Source organism: Lichenostomus cassidix, chromosome 23 (genome assembly GCF_008360975.1).
Source record: "Lichenostomus cassidix isolate B80296 chromosome 23, HeHo_3.0, whole genome shotgun sequence".
Taxonomy (NCBI): Eukaryota; Metazoa; Chordata; class Aves; order Passeriformes; family Meliphagidae; genus Lichenostomus; species Lichenostomus cassidix.
In genome coordinates, this window is record NC_139503.1 from 1,801,167 (window position 1) to 1,816,380 (window position 15,214).

Genomic DNA, 15,214 nt, shown 5'->3' on the forward strand with positions numbered 1-15,214 from the left:
TCCAAACAGGGTGTGGAGAGTCCTGGAGGGATTCATCCCACAGGATCTTTTCTTTCATCCCACAAAGAACCTTTTCTTGGCTGAGCTGGATGATCCAGGTGGGAAAAGGAGGATTTTTCACTCCAGCTGCTGTGGAACTGCAGTGGATTCCCTGTGGGAATGTGTTTGGGATGAGCTGGGATCCCCAGGTGGTGGATTTTGGGGAGCTCTGAGCTGGAATGCTGAGCTGGGAGGATTTCCCTGGCTGTGCTGTGCAGGTGGGCAGTGAGGCCATGTCCCCCTGAGCCTTGGGATGAGGCTCATTCCCAATTTTCCTCTGGCTGTGGGAATTTCCTCCTGGAGCAGAGCAAGGAAAGGACTTGGTGCTTTGTCACTTCCTCTAGCTCAGGGACATCCAGGTCCCTCAGAAAGGGACTTCCCACGTGGTGCTGTTCCCTGTGTGGTCACCCTGCTCCTCAGCAGCCTCTGCTCCATGCCAGGATCCTTCTCTCCTGCAATTATTTTTACTCTTTGGGAATAAAAAACTTTTTTTGATGCACAATCTGTTCCTGCCTGGCTTCCTGATTCAGTGCTCAGGAGTGATCAGATGCACAATGTTGGTAAATAAGGCAGATTTCCCCTTTATTTTTCCTTTTTTTAAAATTAATTATTTTTATTTTATTTTTATTTTTTTATTTTCCCCTTTATTTTATTATTTCCAAGCTCTAATTCAGCTGAATTTGGGAAGGAGGAATTACCAAAAGGAATGTCTGTCAGGAGATTTGTTCTGGGTCAGATATTTCTTATAAAAGAGATTTCTGGTGTGGTGTTGTCCCTCTGACTGGCAATGCCTGGATAATGCTGAAAATTCCTTCTAATCAAAAATCCATCAGTCCCAGGAGGTCCCAGTAGATGATTTATTAATTATTTATTATCTCTCCAGTGCTGCACGAGATGATTGAATCATTCTTGTCTTGAAACAAAAGACAATTTAATCCTTTTTGTCTTGAAACAAAAGACAATTTAATCCTTTTTGTCTTGAAACAAAAGACAATTTAATCATTTTTGTCTTGAAACAAAAGACAATTTAATCCTTTTTGTCTTGAAAAAACCCACCAAAAATTCCTTCAGGCAGGAAACCAGCTGTCCTCGGGCAGATTCCACCGTGGTGCTCAGGGAATGCAATCCATGGGTTCTCACCATGCATTTTTGACCCAAATCCACGTTTTTTGACCCAAAACAACTCCCCAGGAATCCCTGAGGCACGGCAGGAGGTTCCTTGGGTGAGGTTCTGCTCCTCTGCTGCTCCCTCAGGACGCAGCTGCACACAGGGACACTCCCAGCATGGTGAGCAGCATTCCTGCCACAGCTCCTGGGGGAGGCAGGAGGGATGAAAATTGGGGATTTGGCGCAGAAAACAACCTCAGTGTGTTCCTACAGCTGGTTTTGCAGGTCCTGGAGTTTTTATTTTACAGTTTTCTGCCTTTTTCTGAGCATCAGTGTTAGTGTAGAGAAGGAAAAAAGGCTGGAGGGTTTTTGGGCCACTGCTTTTCTATTGTAGGCATTTTATTTGTTGTTTATTTTTAATAGGTATTGTTTATTTATTATAATATTATATAATATATTTATTTATAAATATAATATATTTATAATGTATAATAAACATATATAATAAATATAATTATATATTTAATAATAATATATATTATAATTATATATAAACGTAATAAAAATATATATTATATAAAATATAATACAAAATATATTATATATAAATAAATATAATATATAATAAACATAATATATAATAAAAATATAATATATATAATATAATATATATAATATATAATATATAAATATATAAATATATATAAAATATATATAAAGAAATATATAATAAATATATAATATATTTATTTATATAAGATTATGTATTTATAAATATATTTATTCAATATATTTTTATTATTTATTCATTATAATATTATATATCATTTATTTATTCTCTATCTTCACAGTTAGATATCTACTGAGGTAAAAGCTCAAGCCCAGCAACTCTTTTAGCCTCAAACAGCCAATTTGTCTTTAAATTTAACCATTTCTGCTCACAAATGTGCCTCAATTCCCTTCCAGATCCTGCAGCAAAAGCTGCTCTCACCCAGCTCAAGCCTTGTGGGCTGTTTGGTGTCTTCAGACCAAAACAAATCAAATAAAATCTGATTTTTTGGGGAGGAAATGCTTGAAGTAACAACTTACTTTTCCCACCAACGTCCTCTCCCAGGATCCTGCCAGTCACCAAGGTCACAACCAGAGCCAGGGAGTTGCAGAGTGGCACTGCCAGGGACAGGTCTGAAATGTGAGTTTAGAGTGGAGAATTCTGGTTTATTTGGTTTATTTGGTTTGTTTGGTTTGATTTCCTTGGATTATCCCAAGGGAGCTGCTTGGGTTGCCAAGTTTATTTGGTTTATTTGGTTTAATTTCCTTGGATTATCCCAAGGGAGCTGCTTGGGAGTGCTGCTCCTCCCAAAATCCCATCAATCCACCCCAAAACTGCACCAAGGACTGACCTGTGGAGGCCAAGGTGAGGTAGAAGAGGAGAGATCCCCCTTGGTTGAGCAGGAAGGGCACCAGGTACTGCGGGAGAACACAACAATCAGGGTTTTTTGGGACCCCAAATGGGCATCCCAGTGCCAATCCCTGAGTTTATCCCAGCCAGAGGGTCTCTAACCCGCTGTATCTCCCCGCAGCAGGGTCGCGGGGCTCGCCGAGCTCTCTCACCTTGCGGTTGAGCAGCAGGAAGCGCAGCTCGGCCAGGAGCTGCCCCAGGCGGTCTCGAACCCGCAGCCCCTCGATCCCCGCCGCTCCGGCCCGCAGGAACGGGCTGCTGCCGCCCCACAGCGCGGCGACCAGCGACAGCGACAGCGCCTGTCCTGAGGAGAGAGCGGTGAATGGGATTGAGTGTAGGGTTTGGGGCTGCTGCCGCCCCACAGCGCGGCGACAAGCGACAGCGACAGCGCCTGCCCTGAGGAGAGAAAGGGGTTAAGAGTGTGGGGTTTGGGGCTGCTGCCGCCCCACAGCGCGGCGACAAGCGACAGCGACAGCGCCTGCCCTGCGGGGGGAAAGGGGTTGAGAGTGTGGGGTGTGACCCGGTGGGATGGGGTTGTGAGGATAAAATGGGGAGGAGAGATGGTTGAAGGTGGGGTTGGAGAGTGGGGTTGGTTGGGGAAGGAGCGTGCTGGCTGTAGGATGGAGCTTGGAGCAGGGTGGAGAGGAGAGAGGGAGAGAGGCAAAAAAGAGAGGAAAAAGAAAGAGAGCAAAAAAGAGAGGAAAAAGAGAGGAAAAGGAGAGCAAAAAGAAAGCAAAAAGAGAGCCAAAAAGAGAGCAAAAAGGGAGCAAAAAGAGAGCAAAAAAGAGAGGAAAAAGAGAGCAAAAAAAAGCAAAAAAGAGAGGAAAAAGAGAGCAAAAAAGAGAGGAAAAAGAGAGCAAAAGAGAGCAAAAAGAGAGCAAAAAAAAGCAAAAAAGAGGAAAAAGAGAGCAAAAAAAAGAGAGCAAAAAGAGAGCAAAGAGAGGAAAGAGAGAGCAAAAAAGTAAAAAAGAGAGGAAAGAGAGAGCAAAAAAGTAAAAAAGAGACCAAAAAAGAGAGGAAAGAGAGAGCAAAAAAGTAAAAAAGAGACCAAAAAAGAGAGGAAAAAAGAGAGCAAAAAAGAGCAAAAAGAGAGCAAAACCACAGCAATTTGCCATTTACAATACAATAAATCATCTTCTGTGTTGAATATTCTAGTTCTCCTTAACCAATCCAGAACAAGCTGCAAACCCTACAACATTTACACACAACCTGTAAGAATCATCCCATTACCCTACAGGGTTATATTTTAAACCTTAAAATCTGCTTTTGGACCCTCTGCCAGGCAGTAGGGTTCTGTCAAAAATTGGGATTACCTTCAGTGCCATACTATTGTTTCCTAATTATTCATCAACTCAAAGCTTGTCTTCATCTCAACCTCGCTCATACTTTCCATATTTTCAGCATCTTTTGCAAGGTAATCACATCTATAAAAATATAATGATTGTATCTATGACACTCCAGCTGATGCCTGATGGGTTTTTTGTCCTTTTCCATTATACTTTTATACGTTTTTTATATCCTTTTTACCCTTTCCCATCCCTGTACTTTTACTCCCTGTATCTAGCCCCACATGTTTATAATTTTTATACTATACCTCGTTCAGAATTCTTTGGAGGAGACAAAACAATCTCCACAATGTCAAGAGCATGAGGCACCAACCTTGAACATGTTTTTGTAAACTGAGTTGTAACCTTTTTGGGGTGAGGTAATTAGAATAAGGGGGTAATTACTTCATTGTTAGGTTTCTCACTGGGGAATTTTAGATAGATATGCTGATTGGTGAAGTCCATAAATTGTATACTGGTGGTGCTGTTTCTCTCTTTTTTCCGTCGTGGTGCACCTGGGATCCTACCAAACCAAGGAAATACCCTTTTTCCTACCCTGCGGCGTGTGCATCTCAAATTTTTACTAACATTTTAGGGATCATCCCTGCCCGCGGTGATCCTGAACCTCCTTCCCGTCCCAACGCGCTCCACCCCTCCCTACCCGCGACAACAACCCGCTGCCCTCCCCACCGCCTCCCCGCAGGACCCTCACACCCCTCATCGCCCTGTTTTATCCCTTTTTCACCCAATCCTCCCCGCCGCCATCGCTCTCCCCTCACCCGCCGTCACCATGGCAACGCCGCCCCACTTCCTGGTCTAACCGGATCTCCCCTCCCCGTTGCCATGGCGACGTGACGCGTTTCCCCCGCGCCGCGCCAACCCGGAAGTGCCGCCCCGCCCCACGTGGCCGCCATGGTGAGCGCGGAGCCGCCGCGGCCTCGAGTGGCGATTTTGGTCGCGATTTTGGTCGCCAGCGACGATTTGGCGACTCCACGCCCCCGGTCCGGGGCTCCTGGGGCGTGGGGGGACGGCTTGGCCGTCCCCCGCGCCCCAGGAGCCCCGGACCGGGGGCCACGCTGTCCCCCCCTTGCCTCACCCCTTCTCCCTCATTAATTATTTAATCATTAATTACAGAAGCCCATCCTGCTGCAGGGCCACGAGCGCTCCATCACGCAGATCAAGTACAACCGCGAGGGCGACCTGCTGTTCACCGTGGCCAAGGATCCCGTGAGTTCTCCCCCGCCCTCGGTAAACTCGTTAATTTTAATTAATGGTTAATTTTTAATCATTTTTTTTTCCCCCCTCCTCGCAGATCGTCAACGTGTGGTACTCGGTGAACGGGGAGAGGCTGGGGACCTACAATGGGCACACGGGAGCTGTGTGGTGTGTGGATGCTGATTGTATCCTTTTGATGCCCAAAAAAACCGGTTTGTCCCACATTTTATTGGGTGATTCATTCCCCGGCGATTCCTCCCAGCTGCTGCTCTGTTTCCCTTCAAAAACACACATTTAACTCTTCAGCTGTCTCTTCTTTTTCCCCCATCTTTTGGGTGTTTTTCCTCCCGTGCTGATATTTGGAATAATGTGTGTGAAGATCTTCCCTAAAAACTTTTACCAAAAACCTGCAAAAGTTGTTTTAATGCACAATTTGGAGTTTTTCCCTTGAAATTTCGTGGGAAAACCGTGGGATTTTGCAATGGGAGCTCCGTGTCTATATTGAAACGTTGCCTTTCCTGGCACAGACTTTGCAAAAAAAAGAAAAAAACACTTTTTTAATGCGGTTTGGAAATATATTTTGTGGAATTTTGGGCTGACATTCCCTAACTGGTGGCCCAGGGGACACAAGGCACGTCCTGACCGGCTCTGCAGACAACAGCTGTCGCCTCTGGGACTGCGAGACAGGTGAGGCTGTCCCCAAATTCCCCTCTGGGACACACCTGTGGGCAGCAGGAGGATCCAGGGGGAGCTCAGAGCTCCTGCCAGGGGCTGGAGGAGAGTTCAGAGGGACTGGGGACAAGGATGGAGGGACAGGACGCGGGGAATGGGGACACACTGGAGATCTGGGGAGGAATTCCTGGCTGGGATGGGATTCCTGGAGAAGCTGTGGAATCCTGGATGCCTGGGATGTCCAAGGCCAGGCTGGACAGGGCTTGGAGCAGCCTGGGACGGTGGGATTGTCCCTGAGAGGTCTGGATGACCTTCAACATCCCTTCCACCCCAAACCATCCAGTGCATCACCAGTGTCTCCCAGCTCCTCCTCCCCTCTCCCCACCACCTCCCTGAGCTCTCTGCCCCTCCAGGCAAGCAGCTGGCCCTGGTGAAGACCAGCTCAGCCGTGAGGACCTGCGGCTTCGACTTTGGGGGGAACATCATCATGTTCTCCACGGACAAGCAGATGGGATATCAGTGCTTCGTCAGCTTCTTCGACCTGAGGGACCCTTCCCAGATCGGTGAGGGGGTCCTGCTGCTCCAGGGGGGCTTGGGGAGGGCTGGATGCATCCCTCTGGGTGGCTGAGCCCCTCTCCCCACAGAGAACAACGAGCCCTACATGAAGATTCCCTGCAGTGACTCCAAGATCACCAGCGCGGTTTGGGGTCCTCTCGGGGAGTTCATCATCGCTGGCCACGAGAGTGGGGAGCTGAACCAGTTCAGTGCCAAGGTCAGGGCCTGGGGGGGTTGTGGGGCAGCTTTGCTGGGGGGATCAGGGCTGGGAGAGGGGATTTGGGGGTCTGAACAGCAGCTGGATGGAGGATAATTGAAATATGAGGCTGGAAGTGATCCCTCATCATGGGAACTAAAATCCATTTCTAAATTGCCTTCCAACCCAAAGCATTCCAGGGTTCCACTCCATGATCCCCCCAAGCTGAGGGATGGAATGAACTGGGAATTTGAATGAGGAAATCCCTTCCCAGCTCCCAAAAATTGCCTTTTCCCCCCAGTCAGGGGAGGAACTCCACTATCAAGGAGCACACCGAGCAAATCCAACCCAAAGCATTCCAGAATTCCATTCCATGATCTCCCAAGCTGAGAGAAGGAATGAAATTGGAATTTGAATGAGGAAATCCCTTCCCAGCTCCCTGAAATTGCCTTTTCCCCCAGTCAGGGGAGCAGCTGTCCACCATCAAGGAGCACACCAAGCAAATCAACGACATCCAGACCTCCCGGGACATGACCATGTTCATCACTGCCTCCAAGGACAACACGGCCAAGGTGAGCTTTTCCAGCAGCCTGCATCCCTCCAGGATCTCTGCTCAGAGCTCTTCTTGCTCCTTTGGGGGTTTTAGTGGGAATTTTCAGTGAGGAGGAAGAGGTGCTGCTGTGCTGAACGAGCAGCCAGGCATTGAAAATGAAATATTTCGGCATTTCCGTAGAAAATTTCCAGTTTGCCACCTCTGGAAGGCGAAAATTTTCCCTTCCTGGGGGGGATATTTTTGGGATTTGAACTTCCAGAGGGAACATCCATCCGGGTGAGGCCCAGTGTGAGTTAATTAATTAAATTTTTCCCTCGTAGCTCTTTGACTGCACATCCCTGGAGCACCTGAAGACGTTCCGCACGGAGCGGCCGGTGAATTCTGCTGCCCTTTCCCCCATTTTTGACCACGTAAGGATGACCTCCTCAGGATAAATATAATTCATAAATATCATTAATTATTCCTCCTGTGATTCCTGGGTTCCCAGTCCAGCCTAAAACCAGGATTTTGGGGAATTTTGCTGGGTCTGGCACAGGGAATGAGGTTTTGTGTCCTCTGATCGAGTGTGTCAGGGAGGTGGGAATTTTCTCAGAGGGTTGATCCCCCTGAGAAATCCCCTGATGGATTTGTGGGATCAGTGGGAAGAGCTGGAGGCAGTCACAACCCCTGGGAAGGTTCAGGGAGCAGCAGGACCTGGCACTCCCTGCTCTGGTCTGGTTCCAAGGTGGGGATCAGCCAAATTTTGGACTCAATTTGGAGGTTTCTTCCACCCTCAGTGGTTCCCTAAATCCCAGAAGGAAGCACTGCAGGGCTGTGGTTTCTCTCCCTCACAGGTGGTGCTCGGTGGAGGGCAGGAGGCCATGGATGTGACCACAACCTCCACCAGGATTGGCAAATTCGAGGCCAGGTTGGTCCTTTTCCCCCCAAATCCTCCCTCTGAGCACTCCTGACACCCCAGAGATTGCAATTCCCTTTGTTTTGGGGAGCTGGCAGTGCTGGAGAAACCCTTGAGGGTTTTTTTTTTAATTTTTGAAAGTTGTGTCCCTTCCAGGCTGATGACAATTTAAACATTCCTCTCCCAGGTTCTTCCACTTGGCCTTTGAGGAGGAGTTTGGCAGAGTGAAGGGACACTTTGGGCCCATCAACAGCGTCGCCTTCCACCCCGATGGCAAGAGGTGAGAGGCTCCTGGGGGTCCTGCAGTGCTCCCAGCCCACCCAATCCCACTTTTTTATTGGAATACAGCCAGACAAACAGGATTTCTGTGGTGGGAACAGAACCAGCAGCAGAATATTCCCATCCCAGGAGGTCACTCACACCCTATCCAACACTTTGGCCGGGTCACTAATCCTTTTTTTCCCCACCCTGGATCAGTTCCAGGAGGGGTTTGGTGATGCCAGGCTTCCCACTCCTTGCTCCCAGCAGCATTCCTGATTTTCCCTTTCCTCCCTGCAGCTACAGCAGTGGGGGTGAGGATGGCTACGTCCGAATCCATTATTTCGACCCTCAGTACTTCGAGTTTGAGTTTGAAGCCTGAAGGAGGATTTCCCTCTCCTTTTCCCTTCTCCAGTCCGTGGGCTCCACCACTGAAGTTATTCCTGGCAGCAGTTTTGGGGGAATTTGGGGGGAAGTGGGAATTCAAGCAGCTCCAAAGTGGGTTTTACTGGAAGAAGAGTGGAGGGAATTGGGGTTGGTTGGCTGCCTGCCTGCTGGGCATATTTATACATCAGGGGAAGGGAAAAAAAAATCAGGAAATAAATAGAGATATTTTCTAAACACAAGGAAAAGCACCTCTGTGGATTTTTTGGGGATTTTTTTTGGGTTTTTTTTCCGATGTGGACCAAAATTATCCCAAGGACTTTTGTTTTCCCAGCTCTGTTGTCAGTGCTTTGTTCCACACCCATGGGCAGACAGACAGCAGTGCTGCTCCTTCCCTGGGAGGCTCCCAGCCCCAGCTCAGCCCTGAAGTGTGAAAAGGCTGCAAGTTCAGCAGCCAGGAATTGTTCTCCAGCTGCCACGCACTCTCCCTGCCCCGCCAGGCTGACCCCGAGCCAGCTTTCCTCATGGAACAGTTATTTCCTGCACTCCCACCTCGTGTGCACATCTCACCCTCTGTCCCTCCGGAGGGGTGGGTTTGTTCCTCTTTCCTTCCTCCAAACTGGGCTCAAGGGCAGAATTCCCAAATTGGCTCCGGGCTGGGAGCTGCTGGCACGACACTGAGGCTGCAGCCTGTGTGGTTTTGTTGGTTTGGTGGGGTTTTTGTGAGATTTCCTGCTGGGGTTTTTGTGGGATTTCCACCTCCTGCCCTGCTGCTCCAGAGCCATCCCACAGGCACTGCTGAAATCCCACTGGGAAGGAGCAGCTTCCCTATGGAAGAGTGGGATGCAGGAGAGGGCTGGGAGAGAGATTTTACTGGAATGAGGTCGTTCTGGCAGCCCAAAGGGTGGGAAATGGGGTTTGTCCCACTCCCAGAGGTGCCTGTGGGGTCTGTGTCCTGCACAGCGCTTCCCAGGGTTATCCCAAAATCCCAAACCAGTGTTATCCCAAAATCCCAAACCAGTGTTATCCCAAAATCCCAAATTTTCCTCATTGCTCTTCATCTTCCATTCTCTGTCCCAGCTGCAGGGTCAGGGAGGGACTGGCTCGGCCTGTCCCCTGTCCCCTCCTGGAGGGAGGGTTTGTTTCCCTCAACCAAGCTCCGGATCTCTGCCCAGGCCTCCTCCAGGGGCTGGGAAGGTCGGATCCACCGCAGGAACAGCCCTGGAGAGGAGGGAATGGGGTTATTGCAGAGGGACAGGCAGGGCAGGTTCCCCTCAGCTAGCCCAGCTCTGAACTGGGGGATTTTGGGAGGGTCTGAGGGGGGATTTTGGGAGGATTTGAGAGCAGATTTTGTGAGGATTTGAGGGTGAACTGTGGGAGGATCTGAGGATGGATTTTGGGAGGATCCGAGCGGGGATTTTGTGGGGATCTGAGGGTAAATTTTGGGAGGACCTGAGAGTGGATTTTGGGAGGACATGAGAGTGGGTTTCAGGAGGATCCAAGGGTGGATTTTGGGAGAATCTAAGGGTGGATTTTGGGAGGACCTGAGGGTGGATTTTGGGAGGATTTGAGGGCAGATTTTGGGAGGACCTGAGGGTGGATTTTGGGAGGACCTGAGGGTGGATTTTGGGAGGATTTGAGGGGGATTTCAGGAGGATCTGAGGATGGATTTTGTGGGGATCTGAGGGCGAATTTTGTGAGGATCTGAGGATGGATTTTGACAGGATCCGAGGGCGGATTTTGGGAGGACCTGAGGGCAGATTTTGGGAGGACCCAAGGATGAATTTTGAGAGAATCCCAGGTGGGATTTCAGGAGACTCCCGCTCACCCTGCCACAGCTGGATGCTCTGTGGCTCCACGGACGGCCAGATCACCAAGGGGTTGTGTGAGTAGAGAGGATTCAGGTACCTCTGCCTCTCCTCAGGCTGGTTCAGCCATGCCCACAGCGAGTGTGTGCTTTCCCTCACCTTACACAGCCTCCTGAGGGGACAGCAGGGACACTTTGGGGACACATTTCAGTCCCCAACGGGGTTTAATGTGACCTCAGCTGTGCCTGGAGGGGTTTGCAGGGGGATGACCATGGCTGACCACCCCACTGACCACCCCACTGACCTCTCCTTCTCGTTGTTGCACAGGAAGGTGCCGTAGGACGAGGCGTAGGCGTTGTCGAAGAGGGTGAGGAGGAGCTGTTCCCCAAATTCCAGGGAGAAGGGGAACTGGCGGCTCAGCTGCCACATGCAGTCGAGGAAGAGGAGGAAAATGGGTGCTTCCTGCTTCCCGCGGGCGTGGGAGGAGGCGGAGCGGGCGCAGCGGAGGTGGAAGGGGTGGCCGGCCTGTGGGGTGGGATGTGGGATTGGGGATGTGGGGATGTGGGGATATGGAGATATGGGGACATGGGGATGTGGGGATATGGGGATGTGGGGATATGGGGTGTGGGGTCGTGGGGAGATGGGGATGTGGGAAGGTGGGGATATGGGGATATGGGGTTATGGGGATATGGGATGTGGGGAGGTGGGGATGTGGGGATACGGGGATATGGGGTCATGGGGATGTGGGAATGTGGGGACATGGGGATATGGGGTCATGGGGACATGGTTATATGGGGACATGGTTATATGGGGTCATGGGGACATGGTTATATGGGGACATGGTTATATGGGGCCATGGGGACATGGTTATATGGGGACATGGTTATATGGGGATATGGGGACATAGAGATATGGGGACATGGTTATATGGGGTCATGGGGACATGGGGATATGGGGACATGGTTATATGGGGACATGGTTATATGGGGACATGGGGATATGGGGACATGGGGATACAGGGATATAGGATATGGGGATATGGGGACATGGGATCCCCACCCTGCTCACCCTGCAGCTCTCACCTCGACCCACTCCCGCTCCAGCAGCCCCTGGAATCCCAGCAGGGTGCGGCAGGACGGGTCCAGGATCACCTGGGCCAGCGCTGTCACCAGCAGGGTGGTGTCTGTCCCCTCTGCGCCGTGCACCAGCACCTTGGAGTCCTCCCTGCCGGGGAAAATGTGGGATGGGCCTGGATTTGGGGACATGCTGGGGGCTTGGGAATGGGGAAGGGGAAAGGTGGGGAAAGCTGGGGAGGGGAAAGGTGGGAGAAGGGAAAAAATGGGGAAGGGGAAAAAAGTGGGGTAGAGGAAAGGTGGAGAAGGGAAAAAATGGGGAAGGGGAAAGGTGGGAAATGGGAAAAAGTGGGGAAGGGGAAAGGTGGAGAAGGGAAAAATGGGGAAAGGTAAAAAGTGGGGAAGAGGGAAGGAGAAGGGAAAAAATGGGGAAGGGGAAAGGTGGGAAAGGGGAAAACGTGGGCAAGAGGAAAGGTGGGGAAGGGAAAAATGAGGAAGGGGAAAGATGGAGAAGGGGAAAAGTGCGGAAGGGGCAGCCCCTCACCTGTCCAGGCACTGAGCAGCCAGGCAGGCCGTGCTCAGGGCAGCCTTGACGTGGCCGAGCCAGCGGCTGCTGTCCAGCCGGCTCAGCCAGCGGTCCATGCTCAGCGAGGGGTCACTGCAAGCCTCCACCAGCCTGACGAAGCTCTCCTGCAGCGAGCGACCCCTGCGAGGGAGGGACAGCGGCGTGGCGGGCTCGGTGACACTGCCAGCAGCGCTGGAGTCCCCTGTCCCAGCCAGCCCTCACCTGTCCAGGGCTCGGTGCAGCCTCCTCCACTGCGGGTAGGCGGATTTGGGCTCGGTGCCGCCGCCGCCCATCCGGGCTTGCTTGGCCGCCTGGGCGGAGCGGGTGTCGATGATGAAGCCGCGCTCGCCCTCGTCCAGGATTGTCCCCAGGAGCTTCTCGTCCTCGCGGCAGCGGCGGCGGTTGGGGCCGGTGAGGGGCTGGCTGCTGCGGAGCAGGGCCTGGGGGAGACGGGGAGAAGGGAAAATGTGCAGCCTGGAGAAGGGAAGCTCCAGGGAGAGCTTGGAGAGCATCCAGGAGAGATGGAGAGGGGCTGGGGACCAGGGATGGAGGGACAGGACAAAGCTGGAGTCAGGCAGAGATGGGATATTGGGAAGGGATTGTTCCCTGGGAGGGTGGTGAGGGGCTGGGATGGAATTCCCAGAGAAGCTGGGGCTGCCCCTGGATCCCTGGAAGTGTCCAAGGCCAGGTTGGATGGGGATTGGAGCAACCTGGGATAGTAGAAGGTGTCCGTGCCTGAACGGGATGGGATTTAAGACCCCTTCCAACCCAATTCTGGCATTCTGTGGCGATGGAATCCCCTCTTCTGAGGCACGGGGGGCTCCCAGCCCCTTCCCCCCAGGGCTGGCGAGGGCAGGAGAGGAGCAGGATGGACTCACGGTGCCGTTTTTGGGGTGGAAGTAGCTGAGCACGGGGAAGCGCCCGCCCTGCCGGAACCGAGCCGCCTTGGCCACGGTGTCATCGCCCACGGCCGCGGGCACCATCACGGCGGGAGGGTACGAGGGGCAGGCGCTGAAATCCCGGTTCACGGTGCTCAGCCGCCACTGGCTCGTCTGGGGGACAGGCGACATCAGCGGCGAGCCCCGGGGAAGGTCCCGAGCCCCTCCGGTCCGGGCTCACCTGCGAGGCGACCTTCTGGAAGTACTGCTCCAGGGGGAAGAGGTGCCACCCCTGGTCGAGCGACAGGCTCGGCGGTCGGTAGAAGAACGGGTACATCATCATCACCGAGTCCAGCGAGGAGAGCGCCTGCGGGAGAGGCGGAGCTGCTCACCGTGCGGAGCGCAGTGTCCCCAGGGCTGGCAATGTCCCGCCGTGTCCCCAGGGCTGCTCCTGGCCACGTCCCAGCCCCGTGGCCAGCCGCTGCCAGCGCTGCCGGAGCTGGGTGTTTACCCAGCCGATGGCAGAGGCAGAGCAAACACCGCACGGCTGCTCGTTCCCAGGCTCACCTCGATGGAGCTGGCGACGTTCAGACACTCCTCCATGCCCGGGATCTCCAGCTGCAGCACCTGCAGGTCTTTGCAGCGCAGCGTGATGGTGCCGGACGAGCCGGAGACCCTGCGGGGGGCGGCACGGGGGTCAGGGCTGGGCTGGGGGACACTCGGGGACAGCACCGAGCTGCCCTCTCCCCTCGGGGCTGTGCCGAACTCGAGGCTCTCAGCTGATCGCAGGGCGCGGCGGGTGGGCGGCAGAGCCGAGAGAGCCAAAAAAGCCAAACCTGGTGTCCCGCGGGGAGCCGCCAGTCCGGGGGGGCTGATAGCAGCCCAAATTGTGCACGCTGGGGAGGAGAGGAGGTCACTGCCCGCTGCGGGAAGAGGAAGGACAAGGCCGGGCGGGCAGCGGGGTGGCAGCGGGGTGACCGTGGGGTGACCGTGGGGTGACCACCGGGAGAGCCGGGGGTGGGGATCCTCCAGCCCAGGCAGGGTGACAGCGCCGCGAGGGACACCGCCGGGGACAGACCCACCTCTTCTCCACGGCGTCCACGTTGCGGATGAGCAGCCAGAGCTCCAGGTCGCCGCGGGGACAGGAGGAGAGCAGCAGGTGGTGGCTGCTGATGCACAGGGTGCCCCTGACCGCCGGCAGCCCCGGCCGCGACAGCAGCACGTTCTCCACGGTCGCCGTCTTGATCAGCTCCGAGAACTCCATGGCCGCTGCCCGTGCCGAGGGAGAAAGGGGAAATCCTGCAGCGCACGGCCCGGCTGGAAACCCCTTCTTCCCTCTGCGTCACGCCCTGGAGCCTCACCCCCTCTCCGGGCTGGCGTTGTCACCTACAGCACGCCGGGCCGCGACATTGCCTGCAGCCGGCAGTGGGGAAACTGAGGCACGGGGCGCAGGGCTCCAGTTTCCCGGCTGTGCTGGAGGGAGGGAGTTTTGGTGGGAATGGGAAGGCGGGGAGCAGCTCCGGGTCCTTCCCTGCTCCCCGAGCCGGCTGCCGGGCGGCTCTGCTGTCCCCAAAGCCACCCCGACCGGGCTGGGGACAGGGCTGGAGCTGCTGCCGAGGGCCCTGGGTGAGGAGGAGGAGGAGGGTGGCGGTGATCCTGTCCCGGCCAGCCCTCCGCTTACCTGGGTGGGTGGCAGGTGGGGACCTCGGGGGGCGAGCAGGGACCGCGGGGGGCGAGTGGGGACACAGCGGGGACAAGCAGGGGACCTCAGAGTGCCAACACGGAACTGCTGGCCATCAGCAGAGGACTTTCGGGGTGCAAGCAGGGGACCTTGGGGCACAAGGAAGAACCTCAGGGTGCGAGGAGAGGACCGCGGGGTGCACCAGGAGTTTTGGGGTGCAAGCAGGGGAGCTGAGGGTGGGAGCGCGGGGGTTTGGGGGTGCGAGAGGGGAATCTGGGGGTGCGGGAGGGACAGCCGGGGTGGACAGGGGAGCTGGGCTGGAAGCGGGGGGGCGGCGATGCCCCGCACGGCCCGGCGGATGTCGCGTTTAAGGTGGCTCGGTCCGGAGGGACGCGGCGAGCGGCGGGGCTGCGGCTGGAGGGGTGGCGGTGCGGGGGCGACAGCGAGGGGACACGGCGGGGCCGTGGGAAGGGACATTCGAGGGGACAGCGGGGCTGGGGAGCAGCGCGGGGGGAGCACGCGGGGGATTTGGGGGTCACTCCGGTGGGGCT

General features: G+C 54.0%; 3 protein-coding genes across 5 annotated transcripts; 1 reads left to right on the top strand and 2 right to left on the bottom strand.

Moving 5' to 3' along the window:
- Positions 1-977: 977 nt before the first annotated feature.
- On the bottom strand, positions 978-4,761 carry TMEM234 (transmembrane protein 234). The gene is made up of 5 exons (XM_085081380.1): positions 4,710-4,761; positions 2,758-2,909; positions 2,547-2,613; positions 2,236-2,328; positions 978-1,351 (listed from the first exon to the last, which is right to left on the bottom strand). Exons 1-5 carry the CDS (start codon positions 4,720-4,722, stop codon positions 1,290-1,292), a joined length of 387 nt encoding a protein of 128 aa, XP_084937506.1. The 5' UTR covers positions 4,723-4,761; the 3' UTR covers positions 978-1,289.
- On the top strand, positions 4,719-8,906 carry EIF3I (eukaryotic translation initiation factor 3 subunit I). Its single transcript, XM_085081377.1, has 11 exons — positions 4,719-4,845; positions 5,065-5,157; positions 5,243-5,330; positions 5,767-5,832; positions 6,231-6,380; positions 6,462-6,589; positions 7,030-7,140; positions 7,442-7,531; positions 7,955-8,028; positions 8,204-8,296; positions 8,575-8,906. The coding sequence occupies exons 1-11, from the start codon at positions 4,843-4,845 to the stop codon at positions 8,654-8,656; spliced, it is 978 nt and encodes a 325-aa protein (XP_084937503.1). The 5' UTR covers positions 4,719-4,842; the 3' UTR covers positions 8,657-8,906.
- A 606-nt stretch (positions 8,907-9,512) lies between these two features.
- On the bottom strand, positions 9,513-15,133 carry LOC146427778 (myotubularin-related protein 9-like). Of its 3 annotated transcripts, none has more exons than XM_085081373.1 (12): positions 14,664-15,133; positions 14,065-14,251; positions 13,819-13,878; positions 13,550-13,658; positions 13,224-13,349; positions 12,983-13,156; positions 12,327-12,544; positions 12,084-12,245; positions 11,549-11,690; positions 10,771-10,991; positions 10,487-10,638; positions 9,513-9,879 (listed from the first exon to the last, which is right to left on the bottom strand). In XM_085081373.1, the coding sequence occupies exons 2-12, from the start codon at positions 14,244-14,246 to the stop codon at positions 9,716-9,718; spliced, it is 1,710 nt and encodes a 569-aa protein (XP_084937499.1). In that variant the 5' UTR covers positions 14,247-14,251; positions 14,664-15,133; the 3' UTR covers positions 9,513-9,715. The 3 variants fall into 3 exon arrangements, with proteins under 3 accessions (XP_084937499.1, XP_084937498.1, XP_084937500.1); XM_085081372.1 differs by having other exon boundaries at positions 14,065-14,455; XM_085081374.1 differs by lacking the exons at positions 13,819-13,878; positions 14,664-15,133 and having other exon boundaries at positions 14,065-14,646.
- Between the last annotated feature and the right edge of the window lie 81 nt (positions 15,134-15,214).